The 24797-nt window shown below is 38.8% G+C and overlaps 1 protein-coding gene across 5 annotated transcripts in view; it reads left to right on the top strand.

The window, feature by feature from the left end:
• The window catches only part of MAGI2 (membrane associated guanylate kinase, WW and PDZ domain containing 2), a 674980-nt gene that overhangs the window by 548879 nt on the left and 101304 nt on the right, over positions 1-24797 (top strand). For all 5 annotated transcript variants that reach the window (XM_026046375.1, XM_026046373.1, XM_026046374.1 and 2 more), the window contains exon 10: positions 17557-18192. In XM_026046375.1, coding sequence (XP_025902160.1) covers positions 17557-18192 — 636 coding nt within the window. The remainder of the gene's footprint in view (positions 1-17556; positions 18193-24797) is intronic.

Below are 24797 nucleotides of genomic sequence, written 5' to 3'. Positions count from 1 at the left end.
AGCTTCTCTAGGAAATAATTTATTGAGTGTTGAAGCCAAGAACATCAGTAGGAATGTGTTTATATAAACATAGAAATTGTTTATACATTGCATAAGCAATTGTTCCAGCAAATATATTGTTCCAGGAAGGTCCATGTGAAGCCCTCCTTTCAGCCCTTCAATGCTGAAAGCTAGCACTTCATCACAAAGATTGGAGGCTTCATTATAAGGCTTCATCGTAACGAGTGGAGACTCTCTGGTATCTGTCAGGGAGGATGGCATTGAGACTGGAGGCTGGAACGGCTGTGTGAATTTGGAGGTCTTTGTATCCTACATGATGGCAAAGCCTGTGGATGCCCTTCAAGTTCATAGGCCATTGGTGGCCATCCAGGGGCTGCACTTCCAGGTCTTCCTTTTCTTCGCTCAGTATGCGAAATCTCTCCTTGTTCAATCTCCTTTATATTTCTCATTGTAAAAACCAGCACATATCACATGAAATAAATGCCAAAAACATTCCAGATCTTTATGGATAAAATTAATTTTTCCTTTCAAGTACCTTCCTAAAGTAGCTGCTTCTACTGTAATGTTGCTAATTCTCACAATTGTAGACTGTCTTCAGAATCTTTTAAAGACCAATTCTTTCATTTTTTAAAAATGGACGACTAAATATAAATCTTAGCTTCRATCTTACAGGACCAAAGTTTGAATTCCTCTGCTTGCAGAGAAAAGCTCTGAAGTACAACCGCATTTTACCTAAAAGGCTTCAGTCAGAAAGTGAACAAAAAATACACAAAAAAAGTGTATTATTTATTTGATCTCATGAATTAGTCCCTCTCTTCAGTGGGGGAAAAAGTGTGCCTTGTGATTTTGAGTGCTTGATGTTGTCAATAAAAATTACATGGCAGTGAAGCAGCAAGATGCTTCTTTTCCAGTCTCTCTTCCAGTGGGAGATCCATTGAAATTTGCATGTGAATAGACTGACTGGAAGGCAGCACTCTGACTCCATACATGTTTTTTAGCCCTAAAGTTTTCTCTTAGTCCTAAAATTTTCTCTCATTCAGCTACTCAAAATAACAATTGTAATAATTGTTATTTATTTCCTTTCCTATAGTGACTGTTATTCAAAAGACTTTTTTTTTTGAAATACAAATAATATGCAGAAATGCAGTAGTAATCTGGAAAGAAAAAAATCTTCTTTTGTTGATAAAATCGATATTTATACAAAGAAGACCGCCCACAGCACCTATTGTTTATGGCACTCACTTCATTCTGAAAGAAATGCACCCCTATTCATATTTTTTGATCTACATTTAGCAGTCACAAGGAAGACAAGCTGCACTTGCTACTTGAAACATGAAGGTATTAGGCATGTAAATATGTAGAACAGTCTTCTACGGGATATACAGGCAGGTCTGCTTATAAACTAATAAGTTTAAGTGTACTGTAAGCATAAACTAATAATGACTCAGMCATCAGAGAAACTCTTCCAGCTCCATCTATAGAGATGTGAACCTCTGTGATTGGGAATGGCAGAGCCTTGAACGTGTAGCCATGGCAGACTCCAGGTGTACAGCGTTTATTGTCTCTCTTTTCTGGCTGTTTCCCCCCTGAACAGATGCATTGCAGTTATGTTCTCATATAAACTGGAAACCAAGGCTGAAGCAATTTCCTAAGAACAGGGGATTTAATGCAGATGTGATAGTATGGAAGAAGGAAACCCTTAAACAGAATTCTGTTTCTTATGGTTAAATAATACACAAATTGTATATAAAAGATGTATACTCTGTTTAACCTAAATCATGTGTCTAGGCCCCTGAAACAAGAATAAAGGGAGTGCTCAAAGATGTAGTATCTTTAGCAGAGAATGAGATCATACACAACTCAAGAAACATGGCAAAGTAAAACTTAGGGCACTAAAAGTGAAAAATAGGGTTAGCATTTGGATGTGAACTGTTCAACTATGTGCATCTTCTCTTTCAAGCGTTCTGTGCTTGGTTTGCATGAAACAACATTTTAGCAACAGACAATCTTACTGAATACATTGTTTTCTATTCTGTGTTGCTGTAGAAGAAAATCTGTAGKTGTATATTCCTAGGTATAATTTCAGATCAGATTCCATGAAGGAAATGTCCACAACTATCAAATGGATAGATCGGGATATTAAAACTGTTCTACGTATTTTAGCATACAAAATAAAGACATAGAACTAATGTGTGAGGAAATAAGCCTCAGAAGCACCCACAAATTCATCCTGCCCTCTAAATGTCATCATACTAAAGCTGTAGGTTCCTAAGTTAGGATGTTTAACATAGGTTAGTGGATGATGAATATATTGTCATAAGCCTTTCATTTATTAGGACAAGTTTTGCAAGTTTTGCAAGTTGCCAGTTGAGTAAGCAGAGTGCAGTGACCTCCGTGACTGCCAAAGATGCCACAGTTGCAGAAATAACTTTTCTCYTATCAGATGTAATTAACATCTATCTGTCAAGATTTGACTATTTGTATGAACAGATAAAAATATATATTGAAAGTAAAGGCTATCATCATCTCATGTATCATTTCATTCAAGAAAGAATGATATTGCTTAACAAGAAGAATGATCTGGGAGGGGACAAGGATCCTCTTTGTATATAAGGAGAGGACAAGGAAAGTGGGAGCTTCGTATTGCAATATCAAGATTACTAATCTAGAAACWTTGCAGTATCACCAGCCATTCTGCCTTTGATACACTTCTAAAGTTCTCATTCTTGTATATAAAACTTCACTACAGATTCATTTATCAAAACAAAATGCAAATGTTTGGTTCAGTTTCTTTTTTTTTTCACTTTGTAGTAAAGGTCAACAAAGTATGATTTTCTCTCTGCCTCTACATTTGTGCAACCAAACAGAATTTCCACCTAAATCAAAATCTGAGTGTTCCAAATGTAGCTCTTCATTTACCTGTAACTTTTTTTTAGCAGAAGTCTCAAAACAGGAATAAAAGCTCTTTAAAATTTTCAGAATCAGTTAAGTAATCACTTTAAAAAGACAATTTCTCCACTATATTTAGACCAAGAGATACCACTGTAGCCACTTAGCACATGTTTTACTTGAACAAATTACTGCCTTCCCTGTATCTTTACTTCTCCAACCAAAAGGAGGAATAGTCATTTTGGAACTTCACAGAATAGAGTAATTGCTGCCATTAGCAAATCCTATCATAACTAATATAAGTATTTATCAGGTGAAGAGAAACCTGATAGAGCTCAGCTTAAAAAAGTATTTAGGCAGGTTGCTGTGTATATCCAGTTGCGATGGAACCAGTTATGATCCAAACAGAAACCCATGCTCAGCCACATGGTAGATCAGGTTTTTAGCAGGCGGTATACTAAGTTTCTCATTTGATGCATGGCATAAAGTAAAAACAGCCATGGTGGCCTTAGCAAAGAGAAAGCATTCTTAGGCATATAAATTGTATTCTGGATGCTTTGTGAACCTTTAGCTAATCCTGAAGCATATCTTGCATTGTCTCTTGCCTGAACCAGGATCCTGGAGCAGATGGACCCTTCCTCTGACCCTCTTTAGCTGTTCATGTAGCCTTTGCAAGAATAGCAAGGTTTATTTCAGCGCTTATGTAACTGCCTCTTTGTAACTGATGGTTCTGACATTTTAAAAAATGGCTTGTTTGTTTGAAAAGCTGTTACAAAAATTTCTCAATAACATAAGCGGCACTTCTCAAGCTAGTGGGCGGGCATGAAGTTAATCCTGATGAAGTGAGAAGTCCCTGGAAAATTTCAGCCAGCCTCTCTGCCTCCTCCCTCGTCAGCAGTCGCAGAAGTGCAGTATTTATTCTGAGCTAGCGCAATGGAGGTGGAGGGTAAATGGAGCTAGAGCTGCGACGCTGCTGCCATATGCGCAGTGCGCGCGGGAGCAGGGAGCTGCCAGGGCAGAACCTGCCGCCTGCTCCCGGTCTCCTCCACGGGCAGCTGTGGCAGGAGGTTGTGTCTCCTCTCCCCGGCGGCCCGAGGGACAAGGGCTCTGAGGAGCCCAGCTCCGGGAAGACCTCGCTGCCCTGATGCCACCCACGTCAGTARGGACGCGCGGACTGTGAGTATGGGCTGCAACTCCCTGCGGGCACCCGGGGCTCAGAGCTTCTGCCCAGGCTCCATCGTGGTCTGGGGAGCTGGCTGTGCTCAGGGGAGGGAGAGGGGCTCCTCTCCAGGGCTTCGTGCTGGACCAGGGAGCACCGTCTGGTTTTGCTGGAGCTGGAGATGTGTGGATTTGTTTTCCTTCTGCAGGGAAGGGAGAAAAGAGTGTTTTATCCTCAGGGGTGGCCAGCGCGCAAGTGTGTGGCTGTATGTGTGTGTGCATGTGTGGCAGAGGGCAGGACCAGGTACCRAAAGGGAACAGGAAGGGAGCTCTGCATGTGCATTTGGACACCAGTGATGTGAGTGCAGGTCTTTAACACCAGCACGTCTGCTCCTGTTGGTGTGTTACGTTCTACTTCAGCTCCTCATGAAAGGAAATTCATATTCTGCGTGTTGCACTAACTTCGTCTCGATTAGCATCAGCATCACAGCACACAATATTTACTAAGACTTTAGCGTACTGTGCATCACCTGTGGTGCTGCTGAGGGAAAGGAAGGTAATAATATTGCACACCTCTCCTTTTTTCTTGATAGGTCATGTTTTTGAGAATATGCATAGTGAGCCATGAACCATGCTGTGCTGTGCTGTTACTCTGCTCTTCATCATCTTTCCTCTTCCATGTGTGCAACCACAAAGCAACTAGTTGCTATGAGCAAAAGCTTTCAGCAGCTGGTGATTTCTGGCCTGAGCTCGTGCCACTGACCCTGTGAATCCATTGCTCCTGAAACACCTGGCAGGGCCGCACTGGGAAGGGGACAGTAACTCCGGGAGCTGGCGAAAGAGCACAGGAGGGATGGGTGGCTTTGTGCTGGGAAYGTCAGCTAGGGTATAAAACCAGTGCTAGGACTTTCTCATAGGGCTTTCTCATTTCTTGAGAGGAACAAGGGCTGAACTGTGTGTGTCATGTGTCCACGAAGCACCTGCCCAAGGAGCAGCGTTAGTCACAAACCATCGCTAACACGTTACAAGGTTACAGGTCCCCCCGTCGGTCACCAGGGCTCAGGCACCCCCAGGCTGTCCCCAGGCTCTCCAGGGGTGACAGCAGGCCACATGCTGTGGGTGGTGGCCACCCAGGCCCCGTGAGTGGTCACCTGTAACCAGGGGTGCCCACCCAACCACCCAACCAAAGCTGGGCCTCATGGTTAGCTCGCCAGCAGCTTTTGAGGTAGGTTTCTGCAGAAAATTGAGCACAAAGCCCATGCGATGCTGTCGCGTTCCACAACGCACAYGATCTGTTTGTTCATGTTTGCTTAGTTCATTTAAGGAGGTTGTTTTATTCTGAGGAGTTTTTCTTTCAACACAGACAAGACAAATGAAAACTGCTTTCTTTTTTTCCTCCGGTGATTTTCTGGATAGGTTAGAGTGGCAGCAGCGCTGCTCGGMATTCAGAAAAGCTTCCCAGTTTTTTTTTGGTAGATTGTTTTTGGCAGCCTGTTTCGTCCCAATTATTTTCTGTGTGTCGGGCAGAGGGGCGTTTTTAGGCCATACTTGATTGCATCGCTGGTTCCATCCAAAGGAGATGCAGTCAGCTGTTACATAAGAGATTCAATCGTTGCTAGTGCACTTTCCACTTATTTAATGAAACAGTTCTGAATTGTTTTGAGAAATAAGGGTAATAAGGATTATACTTGAACTATTCTTTATGTCAAAAGTACTATTACAGCCAAGGTGCTGAGATGATGGGTTTTTATTTTAAATTACACTGTATTTCAGCCAGTATCTTTCAGGAAAGTGTTCAGTTCTAAATGCAGGACTGTGAACTTGCAAATGTTCAATTTGTCACAAGAATAACAAAGCTGCTTTGCAGGAGCTTAAAATATATAGCTTTTATGTAGCTTTATATACGTAATATTTTTCATATATAAATATATTATTTTTCCCAAAATAATAAATAAATTTATTTTGGCAAATAAAAATTTTGTTTTTTAAATTTACAGAAATAATATAATGTTCTTCAAGCTGTAAAGCAGCATATATGTTTGCTGAGTGTATGTATAGGTATATTTATAGCTGAAAAACTTTAAACAGAACTGAAAGAGGTTTTTCTTGAAGTTTTTAGTAGTAGTCAAAGTGGAAATTCCCCAAGATCAAAACATTTTGTCCATACATTCATTCAATATGAATATTCCTATTTAAGAGAAGAAAAAAGGAAAGGCATCATGAAAAAAATATTTTCATTGAAAAAGCAAATATTTCAACTCTTGTTTAAAAGACAATTTTTCTCCTTTTACCAAAATGGCCTAAAATTAGCATATTTAAAATCTTTTTTCCAAATTCTTGGTTTACTTCTGTTTTTACTTTTTTTCCCCCCAAACTGCCATTTTGATTAAAAAGTCAAAATGAACAGTTATTTGCACAGCTAAATATAAATGCTGCCAGCATATTGACTTTGACTAGGACAATGCCTTAGGCTATTGCTTATGCATGAGGTTGAGCAACAAATATATTTACATTATTTCCTAAGTACCTGGAGACTCCAGTTCCCTTAGCTCTATTTCATTTCCTTTATTTGCTGGCTTTTTGCTTTCTTAGAAAAATGTAAGGATGATTACTCAGCAAATCCAAGAGTGAGAAGAAAGAATAGTTATTTTTCTCTGTACCAGCCATATTTTGGTAAAGATGACAAACGTCTAAAAGGTGACATTTTGTTAATGATCCATTTCAGTGACACTCTTTCTGTTTTGTAATCAGGAAACTCTTATCTCGTGAACATTACAGACATACTGTGATTACAATGATGCAAAAGCAACATTAACTTCTTAGAGGTATTAAATACCTTTTCTTGATAGGTTCAAGGCATTTTCTCCACTGTAATTTACTGTCTTACTATATTCCACAGTATCATATCAGTTTGAATGAATTTAGTGTCATTATAACAATCACTGAGAATAACAGAAAGTCTTAAAAACTTCATCTTGTGAAACAGAGTCGTCGTGCAGCATCACATCCTAAACTACACAGGCATTTTAAACCAAGACAAGTATTTCCTTTTATTTTACCAAAATGCTATGTGTATCTACCACAACTTTAGCAGTCGCTGCTAAAATTTTCAGAAGCACTGAAGAGATGATGTTCCCTCTGAGAGTGTCGTTTCTGTTGCCGTGAGCATGCYGAGGACCGCTGGCATCACTGTGCAAAGTGCCTCGGGGCTGCGGCCAGAGCCGCCGAGCCGCCCCGCTCGCCCCTTCGAGGGGCTGCAGCAGCGGCAGCAGCATCAGGAACCACAGAGCCTCCCCTCGCCGTGCGGGCATCACTGCTCGGAGACACATGCAGGGAATTCACCTTTTTTTCGGTTTTGTGTGTTTGACAGCATCATCCTGCACWATCGTTTTCAAGGGCATGGTGTCAGCAAGAGTTTCACCCGAACAATTCAGTTCAGCGTCACAGGACACTTCCAGATATGTAGTATTTTTTCCAGTCGTAGTCTGTTAGAGATAACGCGTTTTAAAATGACAGTATAGATAGTACATCTAACTGGATTTATTATACATATTATATTATAGATAGTACAGGTAACTGGATTTAAAAAGTATTCAATAAGTAGTGGTATAAAATTGGTTATGAATGTTATAATTTCACCAAAGGCTGAAAGTTCATTATGAAGTGTTTATATGTGTACGGCTGTGTGTAGGTGTGTTTAGAATGCATATCTTTCTGTCTATCTCTGTACATATATCTTTACACACATATATATATGTGTGTGTCTGTGTGTGTGTTTAAAATAAACATGAATGTATCTATATAAAAATGCAGTTAATTTCAGAAAAATGGCACTTCTTTCTAAGAAYTAGACCTTTGTTGGGGAGGGTAGAAGAAATACAATATTGTTTCATCATATCAAATATTGTCGCAGATTTTTCACTGAAAAGCTCCATGCTGTGGAGCTGGCACTTTTGTGGAGAGGGTCAGTCTGGTCCCAGGGTTATGGATTTGTCTTTCCCATGAAAAAGTRCATCTGATTGTGAATGGAGCCTCACTTTTCATATGTTAGGATTCATTTTATTCCCCTCTTACTTTTGTCCTGATCATCTTTCATCTTGGAGTGCCAGAAAAAGCCAGTCTTTCCCCAAATTGGCCCTTCCACCAAACAGGAGCTGGAGTGGCGCTGACAAGGGAATGGGCACCACGACCCCCGTGGCGCTTGCTCGCTGTCACACAGCCGGAATCCAGCTCAAGTGCCAGGGAAGAGCTGTAAAGCCAAGGGACCAGCACAAAGGTCCTGAGGCAGTGGATAAAATACAAGGTATTATCTAGGTAATGGCCGTATCAGARCCTGTTTGCAAAGTGCAGGCACATCGGATATATACACAGACTGCCTTGAATCCATTATTTTCCAGATTTGTGATTTTCCTTTTCTGGGCTATAAATAGATGTCATATAAGGGAGCCTAGATGGAAAAGAGAAATCACTTCAAGCTAATTTATCTTTTATTTCTTCTTCTTTTCACCTATTTACATTCCAGTCAACTTGATGCAACAGTATTCATTTGCCATTAGGTGGGTGTGCGCTTTGTATTTCTGTGTTTGAATTAGGCAGCACGTCTGTTTTTTTTAATTTGGAAGAGTGAGGGATTTGAGGAAATTGCAGAATCCTCACGTAAGTAATTTCTCTTTTAATGAAGACAGCTTTTAATCTCTTTTACGTCTCGTTGGTATCCGAGCACATCTGGGTCTTAGGTATCCTAATTCTTTGTTATGCCTCCAGAGCATCCTTCCCAAATGAATCCTATATGTGCAAGTGAAGAAAAAGAACGTATTATTAGTCATCTTAAACAGCTTTGTTTTTGCACACACCCTCTAACAATAAGACAACATACAGACAAGTGCATTTGTTCTGGTTCTTTTCCTAGTCTGCAGAGGGGATAAATTCCTCCAGTGAAAGAAATGTTGGGAGTGGGTAACAACCAACTTGGGACAATATTTAATTGGAATCCAAAATAAAATCTGACTGCATTCCACTGAAGGAACAGCACATCTGTTATATGCATTTGTAATTACAATGATTTTCATAGATTTTTAATGCTAGGACRCAATTATTAATAAATTCAAGGAGAAAGGAAGGAGTGTGGCATGTATTTAATGCCTTTCAGTTTCCTTGGCAAGAGTGTGGGGCAGTAGCCACTGAAAGCAGAAGGATTTATTCTGCACTTTCTGTGCATCACAGCGTTTTTCCCTATATTACTGCTAGTCTACCTTTTTTTTTTTAATTTTTATGTTACTTAAATCCATAATGGTTTATGCAGCAACACTGTACTAGAGAAACATTTATGTTTGCTATATATATGTAGTATTGCCTCATAATCCAAAACATACTCTCCAGTTTAATCTTGAAAGACCATTTATTCTTCTTCTAAATCATTACTCTTTTTAAAGAATACTTGAATAAATGTGAAAATATGCATAGCTCTAATACAGGTATCTTTAGATGATTCTACTAGGAGTGTTTACAGGCATTCAGCATTTGGACTGCAAGTCACTGCTGTAAATTGTGGAGACTGATAAAGTATTAGAAAGAAAAAGAATATGGTACCACAGATACCAAATTTACTGTCCTCTTCATTCCTGATCTTCATCAGAAGGCATCGCATAAGCAAGTTGAAATGAATTTGATATTTGTCATCGCAGGCACCTTGACCCCTTCATAGATGTACCATTAGTAACTGCACTAATGCGGTGTTAACAGGCTGATATCAGACTGGCTCAGTACAGAAACCTCCCCCGCCACGGGCTGATCAGAATATGCCCTGCCACGATACTGCTGGCAGTATTTTTACCATATTTCTCTCATGTGAGGTAATAATATAYATATTTTTGGAATGCTGGTGAAAAGAACGGATGGTTTCATTCTCAGTGGGAAAAAAAAAACAATAGAACAGTTTAGAGTTTCTTCATATTTAAAAGTAGTTCCATTTATTTCTTAACTCTGGTCTTGACAACATTTCAGTAGGATTTTAGACTTTTTCAGTTCATCTCTCTGTAGGTAAAATTTGTCAAGGCTAAATAACTTTAGGATCCTCATTCCTTGCTGAGCAAAGCTAAATGATCCCAGTTTGGAAGTGCTGTGATTTGTTCTTTTAAATATTAACCTTGAACATAATATAATAGAATGTATTACTAGTATAAAAATAGAGGAATAATAGAATTATGATATTATGTAGTTATATTTTAACACATGGTTTATAATTATCRTGAAACCTGACTGTATTTTAGATTTGTTTATTGTTCCTTGAACAGATACACATTCTCCTTGCTATGTAAATACACRTTGTAAACCCTATGAAATCAAAACATTTAAAGCTAAGTAAATCCAGAATTCACAATTCACTTGTGCTTAACTTTGCTGATAGGACACTATTATTTATAGTGATTTCTCCCTCGTTGGTGTCAGCACACCCAGAGTTGATTGGAGTGACTCACGCRGACAAACTTTTAGGTTTCTTTTTATGAGTTTGTAATTTCTTGATTTTGCTAAATGCAGAAAGAGTTAAAATGGACCAGGAGACCTGCTTCCATTTTTGAACCTGGGATTGTTTCTGATTTTCAGTTTAACCTTAGCTGGTTTTCTTGGGATTGTGATGCTTATTTTAGAACAAATGACTATGTCATTGTATTTCTAAAAATCACTCATATATACAGTTGACATCTTACTGCAGTTTTCTCTGGAAATTGCTTTCTGGCGGGGCATGTATGTGAGCAATGTGTGCATACAAGCTTCAATAATTAACAATTTCATACTTGAACTGTCATAAGAAGCAAAGAGAACAAAAGCAGTTTTCATAAGAACTACCATCTATTTTTAAAACAGTAATTTTTGGAGCAAGATTTGTCATGATATTGTAGGGATTTTATGCCTGCCTGAAGCAGGAGGGGGTTCTTGGACGTGCCAGGCAGCTAAGCTGGTTTACTGATGCTTTTAAAAAACAGAGACAAACAGAGCAACGCGGGCACCAAAGTCCTTTCTGCTTTCCTCAGCRTTGCACTGTTGGCATTCACATCCCCAAATCCTTCCACTCCTGTATCCTGTGGTTCACACACATTCCCATCTCTCTCCCAAAGCTGTTTCACATGCACCCACCCTGGTTTTACCCTCCCTGCTGCGCTTCCTGGGGCAATGGGTGCTTCCTAGAAAGCAGTTAATGAAATTGCTGTCCTCTTCCCACCTTTTCTCACAGGCTCACCAGGTGAGAGTAAGTTGTGCATAAAACACGCTCAGGAGAGATATTCTACACATCCCCTTCTGTCAGTATAGCTCTCCATTGGATGGGTCCACTTGCCTTCAGTTGCTAATGGAAATGAAATCTATATCCTCTGAGGAGACATGGTAGCCTCTACTCTGTCACAAGGAGGATAGAAACATTGCATAGGAGCAAGTGAGGATAAGTGGTAGCGACTGTAGTGGAAAGCAGTCTGGATCCTACATATAATGACTGTTTCGAGTAGGGCTTTCCCACTAATGGATGACCCATGGGATCCTTCTCCCCGAGAGCAAGAGGAGATGACAAGGTTTCTGAGGAGCTGCTCCTTCGATCTGCGCCAATACAGAAGTCTGATAGGGGATCACAGACATTTGCAATAAGCCATTTTAATTTACTTTGCTCATTATCTAATTAACAAATTAAGAAATTCAAGCAGCCAGAAAATTAATTCTTTACTGAAGGGAAGATACGGCCTGTTGTTATACATAATAGAGTATTAATGCTCCCTTTATATATAAAATCTGAAATTTCACTACTGAGCTGTAATTGGTATATCCATAATGCAGCTTAGATCATTACAAGGGTTAGGATCGCAACATTAAGCTGAAGCCCCACATTGCACTGGAAAATGATAAAATGCTCGCCCTGAAGTGTTGTATTGTTATTGTTTAAATATTTACTGCAGTAGAAAAGAGCAGTCACAAACAAATTATGACTCTACTTGGCCGCAGTCTGCAAACAAGTACTCAGAGTTTTAGTCTTTGTCTCAGAAAGCTTATAAACTAAAACAGGAAAAAAAGAAAAGAAAACAAGAYGAATGAGACAAATAAGAAAGCAGAATAGCTGTTGGGATATTGGATAATCCTCATAAAAGTAGAATTGAGCTCTTATGCGTGCCACAATAATAGCAAAAAAGTGACTTTTGCCTAACCACTGTCTTTTAAAGTAGTTGAGTTTTAAAGAAGGGATTTGACGGGGCTTTTCTTAATGATTTTGCCCCACTATTCCACCATCAAAATACAATGCAAGATGAATTTTGTTGCTTAGAATCAGAGTAGTACTCAGGGAAGAGTTTGAAAAGAAAAGATAAATTATTCAGTGGAGAAGGCATTAAATTGTTTTGCAAAGAATAAAAATATACTGCCCTTGAAAATGAGTACTTGGCAGTGAAATAGGCTCTTGAGATATTAAGATAACGTTTGCTTGGAAGGAAGGTCAGTTTGATAATGGATTACCCTCTATTAACATGAAAAAATACAGTAAACCCTCAGAGAACCATAAGCAACTCTATTCTTTCTCTTTGCAACACGGTTTTAAAGCAAACCCTATAGCTGTACAAGCATAAAAAAAGCTACTGATTAGCTGTTTCTGTATAGAAATSATATTAGAAGTACTGGTAAGTTTTCTGTTTATTATTTCACTATATCATGAGGCAAGAAAAAAGAAGGAGGCAATACATGAGACAAGCATGATCAAAAGGTTGAACAGCCTCAGTAAAAGCTCTGAGCAAGAATTGTTCCGTGTTCCTTGCATTTACGTAAGATATTTCTTAATGAAYTGTTAATTAAAGATGACACTTTGGTGTACACTGAGGTATTTGTATGTACTGGAKTATTTGTAAAATACCACATATTTAGCTGGGAATTATTTCACTGCTCTGATATATTTGAATTGTGCTGCTATAGGTAACATACTTCCTGTGTTTAGTTTTATATAAAAGCATTAACCTGACATCTCTGGAAACATATGGCTTATACCTGATGGTTTCAGGTTGCTGACATTGCAAATCTAGTTGAGYGTCTTTAAATGTGGAACAGGATTTAGGAGTCTGTGTATAGGTACATATAAATATATATTCAAAAACACAGACACACTTAGAGCTATTCTGAATTTCTGGTTTATGAAGGCAGTAGATGCTCTAATAACTAAGATGAGTCAATGAGTGAAGGTGCAGTGCGTTTCAGCTGGCAGAAGTAAGGTTTTCTGGAACCCTGGTTTTCAGCAGTTCTGTAGATCAGAAGCTTCCATTGAGCTTAGGCAACTGGGCCTGGGCAATGGAAACAGCAAACCTGGGCAAACCAAAACTTTTTGATCCTATAGCTAAGTTAAAGCATTTGCTGACAGCAAAATGAGCGAAAGGCGCATGCTGTCCTCGTTGATGGAGCTGTGTAGCTGACCACAGGGGTGAGGAGCCAATGTGGAAAGTTGTGGCCTTGGTAAATAGCTGTCAGAGGGATAAATCTGACCCATTTCTGATAGTAGGATCCACTTCAGTGGCAGGAGTGTTCTCAGAAAGAGTAATATCTCTAAAATCAAAACGAAAGTTCTACCTCTATAGATTAAAATGCAGACTATTCCTATTCATCTCTCTTTCTGCAGTTTTAAGTATGTAAGTGCTTTACTTTTGTGAGTTGGACTAGATGATCTCCAAAGGTCTCTTCCAATCTCAACCATTCTGTGACTCTGTGCAAAAAAACCACCATTTCAGTACATGCCTCGTTATACGTTGTCCTCACAGTGTTAGCAATTTTAAACAAAGGGCCCTACAAGCCATTTCAGGTCACCAGAAAGAAGAGTGATCGCCTAATCCCATTTAAACGGATAAATCCTGTTAAATGGATACTTGGCGTGGCGAGGAGGGCGCGTGTGGCCGCGCTGCTGCCCCGTCACAAACCTCCGCCTGGCTCCTCACGCCGCCCCGCTCCCTGCCCAGCCGTTTGGGTCAGGAATGGGCCGTGGCCRTGGCCGTGTGCAGCGCTGCCAACATCCTCCCCTCCATGGGGAGCAAGCTGCCCGGCCACCCGGACAGCGATGCGGCCTGCTCCGCGCTCGCCTTGGGCTCTGCCCCGCAGGCCGCCATGGGAGGCCCTGCCAAGAGCCGCTACCTGCCCAAACGCCGCGCTCAGAAATAAACGCTCTGCATACAGAAGCAAACGCGCTGTAAATGCTGACCTGCTTTTCCTGAAGAAAAAGACAGTGGCGTCCCTGCTTGCGCCTCAGCACGCAGCGGCGCATTTCAAAGCGATCCCAAAAAGCGCTGCTAACGCGGCACACGTTTTTATCTCGCTCCTCACAGCMCTTGATGTCTTGTCACGCAATTCCCTCGCACTGGGTTTTTCAGGATGCAAAAGYAGCTCCTGCTAACAAAGCCTAGATGGGACAGGCTTATATAATTTGTAAATAACAGGCTGCCTTGAGATCTGAATCTTTKTCTTTCTCTGTGATTTTACCTCCAAATTATTTATCTTTTGAGCAGTTACGTCTCGTAAATAGACAGTTTTTAGCAGCAATGATCTGCTTTCATATGCCTGAAGAAGTGAAATACTGTCCAGCCAAGGAGAGGATCTGCTTTCTTTAGGCTTCTTAYGAGCAACATTTGTTTAAGTATTCCTTTCCCATTGCTTTTAATCTGCACTGTTTCATGTTTGTCATAATCAGAGTCYTTAGATTTTCATGGAATGTATTTTATTCCTCTCCAGAAAAGTTAAATGCCTCTATTTAAATAGCTTCTACCAGTACACGCAAAACACAAAYGCAATGTAAATAGTCCCTTCTACTAATCCACATCTGGCTGGGAGTAATTACATGATACATGCTGGTTAAGCACAAAAATTTTGAATAGACAGCGTTTTAATTAGCCATGTGCATTGGTTCAGGAGAGAATTAAAATGGGCTCTATTCTAAAAAAGTGATTGTATAAAAATGGCACCTGCTTACTCAACAGATGTGATGCTTATGTAAAGCTACAGTCCTGTGTCCGTGCTGAACTCTTCTGCTGGCCTGGTGGAAAAAGCAAAGGTCCAGGCTGGGATGCAAACAGTTATCCTGCCTCATCTGTCAGGCGTCCCAGTGACGGGGACAAATTTCAGCCTGAGCTGACACTTAATCTCTGTGGAATTGCTGACTTCAAGGGGTGCTGAACAGCTGATGCATACCTGCTGCTTAGGCCTACCCAAGAAGAAAATTTGGGCCCATCTAATTCCAGTTTGCATGCCCAAATGCCAAAAAAAATACTTTCTGATTTCACTTTAGTCTCTTTTACTTACTACCGGATCACATTTCCATCACTCTATGGCCAAATCTCAGATCCTACAGGCACGTGCCTGAATGGAGGATCTGTTACTGTCAGCTTTGCAGAGATTTTCAGCAAATGGCTGAGATTTTCTATGTACAGATGTATTTTAGTGGGTTTTTCAGTGTTCTCACATATCAGCAAGCACAATTGTAAGGATTTCTGAGCACGGGGGCAGCTGGGTGTTATATTTCCCAGCAGCTCTCTTTAGTTCACTTTGGCTGCTGCATACTATCAATCAGATAAAATTATTTTAAAGCCCACAATAAAAAGGTCAATTTTAAATGTACAGCCCTCTTCCAGTCAGTAACTGTGGCTTTTATGTGCATGAACCCCTCTYCAGGTTACATTTCTCAATACATTTTAGTGGTTAATTTAATCTTCCTGTTAAAAGAAATGGAATACCTGCTTTCTCAGCAGGTATATTTAGTAGTTCAGTATTATCATGCAGTAGGTATCTTATGCTACAATATCCTTTAAGATGTGATAATAATTCAGTCATTTTTATTTTAAAAACATGGGCGATTCTATAGTTAGTATTAGCAAACAGTAATTAGATGGTTCAATTTACATTTTGTTAGATGTAAAGTTCTTGCAACATACACACATGCAGAATTTTAAGTATATGCCCCTTGCTGGATCACATTTTCCATAGAATTATTTTAAGAACATAGGTACGGATACTAAGAGCTTGATCAAAAACCCATGAGAAACAACACAGACTTTTCTGCTGGATTTTGAATATGGCTGAAAATTAATAACAATGATCTAATCTGTGTTCTATCTCCCTAGATCYTTGTACGAATGACAGCTTGTGCACATGTATTAGCTCTGAGAGGCTGTTTGTTAGCCTAATAGTGTGAAAACCAGCCATTTCATTTGCACCTAGGAACAGCCTTGGCCTTTGCTTCAATTTGCCTGATCTTTTGATTGAAGTACTTGGAATACATAATTTCATAAATACACTTGAAGCAGTTCCTCCCACACAAACCACCTCCTGTTTCCTAAATCAATCTTACCGTATTATTGAATTTTGAAATATCACTAAAAGACATTATGTTATAATAAGTCAATTATTGAACTGTGCGCCATGTGGACACATTACAGAGTACTCTGTACATTGTACAGATAACTGATGTTTCTGCCTAATTAATGGTAGAATATTAAGAAATTCTTCACTTACAAAATACTAAACAGCTTTCTCCTATGCTAGGAAGATGCAAGTTGTATTATTAACAAGGGGAAATTGATTATAAGTCCTCAAGTAATTCTAGATATTGCTTATAGTGGTTATTCATTTTAATATGCATTATAACATTGCCATAAAATATTTAAGATTGCAAGTATATAGATCCATTCTATTATCAAAAATGAACATATTTCAGAACTTCTAATTAGCAGMAGCTGATTGCTGCAATATGGAGACCCATAAATAGCACATTGACTGATTTTTTTCCTCATCCATGTTGTGATTGTTAACGCTGTACTATTCACGAGACAAGATTTTGAAGGTGACCAAACCGTTAATCTGAAAGTTCTGGAAAGGCTTTCAGACATATGTCAAAATTTCTCCAGCTTTGCCAGTAGGGCTGATAAAAGTTATTATCCCAGCATACAAAATTTGCCCTACCTTTGCACTTCAACCATTATGTATACCAAAAAATACCACTAAATGCCTCTATCATATGCAAAACACAGTTTAGTTCATGCCTAGTATAGGAAATGACTGCAGTATTTGTGTGTCTGATGGCAAAAACTAACGTTTCATAGAGAACTGTCAACAACTTTAATGCAAGAACTACTTTCTCATGCACATGTATATACAGGCTTACATTTCTAATCACTGATTCTTGAGTTTATGGCTTAAAAAAGACCCTGGCTGGGCTACACTGAAAGGAGTAAGAGAAATAGGGAAGAAATGTTAATAAAAGGTGTATTTCTGGATCCAGCTTAATTTCTACAAGTTTCCACAGTAATCAAACAATGCTACCCTGTCTTCCTCTATGCTATTTGTAGGCAGACTTTCTTTTTTTTTCTCTCACTGTATGAGTCTGAATATTGTTCTAATTTATTTTATTTTTTAGTACAGTAACGGTCCCTTTGCCTAGTCTCATAAAAATGCTTCCTTTCTGAGCCTACAGTTACTGAAGTCATCTCATATTGTGTTTTCTTCTCTTTCTAGGTGATGTCATTGTCTATATTAATGAAGTTTGTGTCCTTGGACATACCCACGCAGATGTAGTGAAACTCTTCCAGTCTGTTCCTATTGGTCAGAGTGTCAACTTGGTGCTATGTCGTGGATACCCTTTGCCCTTTGATCCTGAAGATCCTGCCAACAGCATGGTGCCACCCCTTGCAGTAATGGAGAGGCCTCCGGTAGTGGTAAATGGAAGACATAACTATGAAACTTATTTGGAATACATTTCTAGGACTTCTCAGTCTGTTCCAGACGTAACAGATCGACCACCACACTCCTTGCACTCCATTCCAGCAGATAGTCAGCTTGATAGCACATTCCCACCACCTGCCCATGATGATAATGTATCAATGGCTTCTTCTGGGGCCACACAAGCTGAACTCATGACCTTAACCATTGTGAAAGGGGCCCAGGGCTTTGGCTTCACTATAGCAGACAGTCCTACAGGACAGAGGGTGAAGCAAATTCTAGACATTCAGGGATGTCCTGGTTTGTGTGAAGGTGACCTCATTGTTGAGATCAACCAGCAGAATGTACAGAACCTGAGCCATGCAGAAGTAGTGGATATACTTAAAGAATGTCCTGTTGGAAGTGAAACTTCTTTGATTATCCATAGAGGAGGTAAGTTTGGAAAGTCTGTACAATTACGAAAATGTGTGTAAAAGGTTCTAAASCATAAGTCCTGCATATGCTCGCTACAGCCTTGTGTACTAGATGGGAGATTGTTTTTTTGTTTTGGGAGGTGACACTATTAACTTCTGAAAAAGCGGGTCTGCAATTAAGTATATTAGGCAAAATGTAACAGTTYATCATATATTCTTTTTTTTGTGTGTGTTTTGAGTGTCAAAAGTCCCAATTCTGTTTAAGAGTAAAACCAAGTAGAGTATTGATGGGCCTTTTTACTCTGAACAGTTTGTATGATATTTGTAGCAAATTCATACAGTTCCAACTCAGTTGCAAGATTAAGATATAACTGACTATATTGAATAATTAAGGTGGATCAAAATCAGAGCAGTCTGTCAGCTCTTTACAAGATTACTGGTTTTGATAAGCCATTTTACCTCCCCCTTTTCTTTCACTTTGTTRAGTGTGATGCAGTGTTTGTTGTTGTTGTTTCTTTCCTTCTTTCTGGAGAGCAGAAATCCATAGTCTATTTTCCTCTTGTTTTAAAAAATAGCTTCTTACAATTTAGTTTTTCTGAGGAACTTGACATAGCAAGCCTGAATATATGGTGCAGAGAGTCAAGAGTAATCTACAAGGAATCAATAATGACAGAAAGTCATAATACTCCAACTGTGATCAGTAACTTCATAGCTTTTAATGTTTTAGTCAAACATTTTCTTCAGCAGTTTGTGATGAACATTCATCACAACATACAGCTACCTGAAATAGGAAATAAGGTTCAGTATCTTTAATTAAAGGTCATAGTTCCTCTGAAGTCATTTACATGTCACTGAATGATATTTTTTAAAAATCCTATACAAAAATACTTAACACTTTCCTTTTGAAGAGTAGAGGTTTAGAAGTAAATCTTCAGTGTTTATGTTTATCATCATAAAAACTACAAAGCCTTAGAACAAACCAAATCTAGTAATATTTTCTTAAGAAGCAGAAATAATAAACATCATGTGATTCAAATATCTGTAAATAKAGAGAGTCAAAAAGTATTTTTCATGATTGTATGTAAAAGAGTCATTTATAGGAGGCAGAATCTGGAATGAAGAGTAGTTACGAGTGATGAGAAAAGGTCAATTGGTGTCATTGCAATATGTGAAGTTGTGTCGCAGAGATGTTATATTAGTTAAACCTGCTTTTGTTTTACACCCGTTAAAAGTATAGAAGACTGAGGTAAACAGCCTTTTTTTTTTAAGATGTTGACAGGTAAAGGAAGAGAACTGCATAGCAATAAAGAGTATAAAGAGGATTAGAAGTGATAATGTTACCTCAAAAGAYGGATTTTTATTTTGAAAAATGCAAGTTAATCCCCCTCTAAGGAAAATAGTTCAGAACACCAATCTACAGAGAGAAGTGGAGTGTGAAATCCAGTATGCTGAACAAGCCTGAGTGATTACAGGCAGCAAAACAGATATTACAGCTGGACAGTAGCAAAAGAAAAATATCCTGAAGCAGCAACACACTTGAGCCTCGGATATAATTCTGCTCAGTCAATAGAATTTCTTCTAAGAGCTTAGATTCATAAGCAAAACATAGTAAGTTAATAAGGTACTCTTCATTAATTGAGCTGTGGTTACTTACATATCACTGTTGCAAACAGGAGCTTAGCTCAACCCTCACTAAAAAGCAGTGTAAAATTACGCTCTCTTGCACGATTTTTCCAGGCCAGACATGAGACACAGACAGTTACCATGGCTCAGCTAACACCAAATGCTATGTGCAAATGTATAACTTGTTCAGTGAGTCTTAGCCTTGTGTTGCTGGAGGGGTTGGTTTGTTCTTCTTAGATAATGCACGGAAGAGAAAAAGAACATATTTCTTTCACTGCAAAAAAGGCAACCAAGATAATACTAGAAAGGTAACCAAGAAAAAGGTAAAAAAGGTAACCAATACTAGAAAAGGTAACCAAGTCAATACTAGAAAATTTAGAATGTTGTCAGTGTCATCAAAGAAATTYCAGATGTTWTAATGAGATGATACAGCACAARTGAAGGTTTAAGCTTATGAGCAAAAAATTCTGGATATCAAAAATAATTCAGAATAATCAGGTTTTTTTCTTAATGCATTTTCTTAATGTTTGTTAGTCTCTGAAATAGTCTCATTAAAGAAAATGTGGAGGCCCATCCTGTGTGATAGATTCAAGACTAAACAATGAAAAAATATACTGTATGAGACAAGCCTGCTCTATTACAAAAATGCTTACCAGAAATACGAGAACTCTCTGTTCACAAATTTATAGGACCAGGGAATTCATGAAACCAAGTATACGTCTACAATATCTATGGTAATCTTCCTGTCTCCTTTTACAGTAATTCAAGAGAAAATGGCATTTCTTGGATGCAATTCATACYATTGCACTGTAGATGTTTAAATAAGTCACCTAGAAGCGCTTACTTTGCATGACTAACCGTAAAAGGAATTGAAGATGACTAACTCAGATGCCAATGTCTATAACATATCCTACAACATGTGACTAAGAACAGGTGTAATGATTTGGTGATGGGAGATAACCTGAATACAAAACAAAATTCTAGTGTTTAGAAAATGTTCTATGGTTCTAAAATACTTCCTCTGCGACACTGTGAAGCAAGGCAAACCTCTTGTCTGTCATGGATCTGATTTCTGTTTTGCTCCTTTGGATGTGAGTTGAATAATGTGATCATTTCCCATCATTACCCTGTACGTCTGATGTTTAGCATCTCATTTTTAACAAGAACAAAAGAGTGTTCCTGCTTGTGGAAGAGGGAGGCTGTAAGGTCATGTATTGCCCTGTAATGTATTATGTTGCTGATATAAATATGGCCTGACTGCGTAATTCACTGTGACAAATCTGATTTTTAAGTGACTTATATCTCTTACTCATCCAGCAATCTCATCTACATTGCAAACGTTGACTGACTGACACTGAGATACAGCCTCACTACAGGAAGAAAACGTCATRTACAGGAAGAAATACTGTCCTAAGCAATAGCATTTGATAGCATCTAGAAAGTCATTTTTCCTCACCCTTTGGAGATCAGCAGCGTAGGTATTCAGGTGGTGTAAAAGTCTTTGTCTTTCAAAAAGACGACGAGAATGGCAGTGCTCAAACTTGAAGAGGCTGCAAGAGGAAACATCTAACAGTAAACAGGCGTTTGTCATGGGATGCAATTCARTGCTTGGCCATCTGGAGGAAGTCCCACTGGTTTTGTATTGTACTCACTTTAAAATTTCTGAAGCTGAAGCAGTAATTTACCTGCTTGTTTGCTGCTTCTAATGCTTGGTTATGCCATATATCCAGAAAAATAGGAATAATACATACATATTCAGTAGAAAACAATCAGCATTGGTCAGATGAAGGCTGCAAGTGTGTGTGCTTGACAGAGTTCCTACATCAAATGACTGCTTTTTAATGGGGAAATCCAAATGGACTCAGAGAAACTGAAGTACTAGTACTAAACATGTCAAGAGAACTGGCACGCTGTCCATATTGTTYAGTTGTTAGCACTTTCCTGGTGCATGGCTGAAAGGAGCCAGCAGCCACTTTCTCCCCAGCATGTGAATCAGTCCCTCAAATTTAGCAATTTCAATATAAGGGATATTACATTGAGTGCTTTTTCCTTGGACCTCAGCCTCAGATTTATCTGTGTACCACAGAATTTTAAAGCCTTTGTTTTTTGTCCAGGTTTGTTTACAAGATCTTTCCATTCTGATGGTCAGCAAAACCCCTACTTGCTTTTCTGCCTGTACTCCTCACTAACATGTACCTGGTACCATACAAGATAAAGTTGGAGCTAGCACTGTCATCCTGCTAGCACTAGTCTGACCCAGGCAGGTCTAACTGTAGCATCTCCAGGAGGGCTCTACAGCTTTGACTGCTCCTGCAGTTCTTCATTCGGAATTTTAGGACAGTGACTGCTGCAACCCAGAGACCCAGTGTCTTGTAGCTTGCTCGTCTTCAAATCAGAACCAGTCAACAGTACTTAATCCCACGTTCTCCAGAATGATGTAAACATCTTGTATCCAGCATGTCACACTAAAACATCCTCTTTTGATTTCTGATTTATAAACATACTTTGCTTTGAAACCCTTCTGTGAGGTGCTCTGTTGTTCCTGGCTCCATCTACTTTAAAAAAAAAAAAAAAGGCAAACATAACAGTTCATAGGTAAGCTTTTTTGTTTCCATCTCAAAATTATGAGCTTTTTTATATCGGCATAAATTCAACAATTTTCTCAGCACAAGCTCTCTGTAAAAGTGTCATTCACATGCTGGCTTTCGATTTTTTTTCATTTTTGTGCTCATTTTTGTTGCTGTTCCTTAGCTAGTAAAGACACAAATATTTCATGATCAAAAATATAGTTGGGATGCTATATTGTCCAATTCATTGACTTTGCTGTTAGGTGTCATATTCCTTTCTGTCCCCTCAGTCTTAGCCACTTGTTCCATCTCACCTTCCCTACATARAAATCAGTTTGTGCAAGATATTTTCCTAATGGTCTTCCAGACTGCAGGACAGTTGTCTTTCCTACATTAGTTCCATAAATAAAGTCTTCGAAGAACTTTTAGAAAATAATGTTACCATGCGAGAAATACTGATTTGTTGCTTTATTAACATAACTCCTGCAAACACTATTTTCCAGAGTCAGTTTTAGAGAGCAAATCTTGCCTCATAGAGCATCAAATTTTTAGCTGTGGGAACATGTACTCTCCTCATAAACTTCAGATTATTTTCATCCTTTTCTTCCTATATATGGGGATGGTTTGGATTAACCTGAAGTAATTTTTAAGCATCTTGTTTTTATCCTCTAGTAATCAGGCTGTTTTCATAAATATTTATTTTACAAGYTGTAGCAAGTGAAATAAAAAAGTAGTGACATCAATAGCCTAGTTTAAGAAAAAAGACAATCTAAATCTTGTTAGTAAGAGAAATGGTAACATCTCAGTATCACAGAATGATTGCTTTAAACAGAGACAATCATGACAGGGACCCAGTTGTCCTAAAATTCACGCTAATGAGACTTTTGTATCTTTTCTTGTATAGCTCTGATTAGCAGCRAAACAGTGTGCAATTGCTTCCATATTTCTGAATAAGAGAAAAAGAAACCGTAGATGTCCTTAATGAATATGGATTTCTGAAAAAAAATAGACATCAATAATAGTTAGTAGCTATTACTGTGTTAATGGAAGTAGTATTAATTGTATTGCATTTCAAAGTGGTAGTGTTACAGTTTTGTGGCTTCTTTCCTGTTAACATTCGTGTACTGTGTGGTACATTTGTGGATAATTTTGCAACGCATTAGATAAATCTTTTTTACACATATTGCATAGAAGGTTTTTAATGACTATTAGCAAGCATTTTGTTTCAAAAGTACTTGGATTTTTGGTGGAAATGTTTTCTAATGTAGGCTTATATGGTCTGTATTAAATTTGAACAGTGCTTCCATTAAAAAATTATGGGAATACTTATCCTAGGGACTTGTGTTCCCAACTCTTGTTAGCATTAAGATAAGTTAGTCTGCACATTGAGTGGAGAAATAGGTCCCTTTAGTAAAAAGAAATATGTTTATAGATGTAGATTCTTATCTTGGCACTTKCATGTTTAAAGAGCTAACTACCATTGCTCCAATGGCAATTAACGCCAAGAAATGCTTATGCCCAAGACAAGTGTACAGCTAGATAATAACTAGCTCTATAGATCTATATGGGAGCTTGTCACGGGTCTACATTGTGTGCAGGACGGTCTGTTGCCTGCAGGACAGGCAACCATCTCGATATGGGAGAGCCATGCATGTGAGTGTCTAGCAGCTGCCACCCATGACCCTGACTGATAGAGCAAAACAGCTCTGCCAGCAGCACTGCAGACCTGCTTCAGTCCTRCTGATGGCAGTGAATGGCATAATGACAACTGGGGAGCAATTTCTTTTGAGAAAACAGAACTTAGGTTGACTGCCATGGAATTTAGCCAGGTCAGAGCAGCCTCTCMTCTCTTCTTGCATAATGTTCTCTCAGAAAACTAATCAAGTTGTTAAATATATCTTAGCTAAATATGGCACTTTTTATGGTCAGATACCTCCTAAGCACTGTACTCAGACTGGGAGAACCTGCAGAAATACTTGCATGAAGAAACTCGACTTTTTCCTAGTTGCCACAGTTGACTGAACCTAGCCTTCCTCAGAGGAGATCTGAGAGATCTCGGCCTAAAGGAGGGAGAAGTACAGAGCCCTGGACTCTAAAAAAATACGGATCTATGCGTGTGTACTGGAGCATGTCTAAAACTTAGTCTAAATGTGTTGAACAATGTTTCTGTTGGTTCAGTATTATGTAATGTCCTATTAAATGATATCTGTTGGGTTTCCAAATCTGTTGTCAAAGTACGTTGTGTAGACATTGTGACGTGGTGATTTGTAATATAGTGCAATATTTATAGCAATAAAGTAAGCTAATACTCTAAGAAATGAGTACATTATCTGTTGTGCTACAGATATGAGACAAAGCACTGTGGAGAGGGGAAGATGTGATTTTCAGGCACTTGCTTAATCATTTAGAGCAGCCACAAAACCTTCCTGACTCC

This window comes from Nothoprocta perdicaria, unplaced genomic scaffold (genome assembly GCF_003342845.1).
Source record: "Nothoprocta perdicaria isolate Ctin4 unplaced genomic scaffold, notPer1 scaffold_44, whole genome shotgun sequence".
In the NCBI taxonomy this organism is placed as follows: domain Eukaryota; kingdom Metazoa; phylum Chordata; class Aves; order Tinamiformes; family Tinamidae; genus Nothoprocta; species Nothoprocta perdicaria.
The sequence above is the reverse complement of the archived record's forward strand: the minus strand, read 5'-3'. Positions and strand labels throughout refer to the sequence as shown.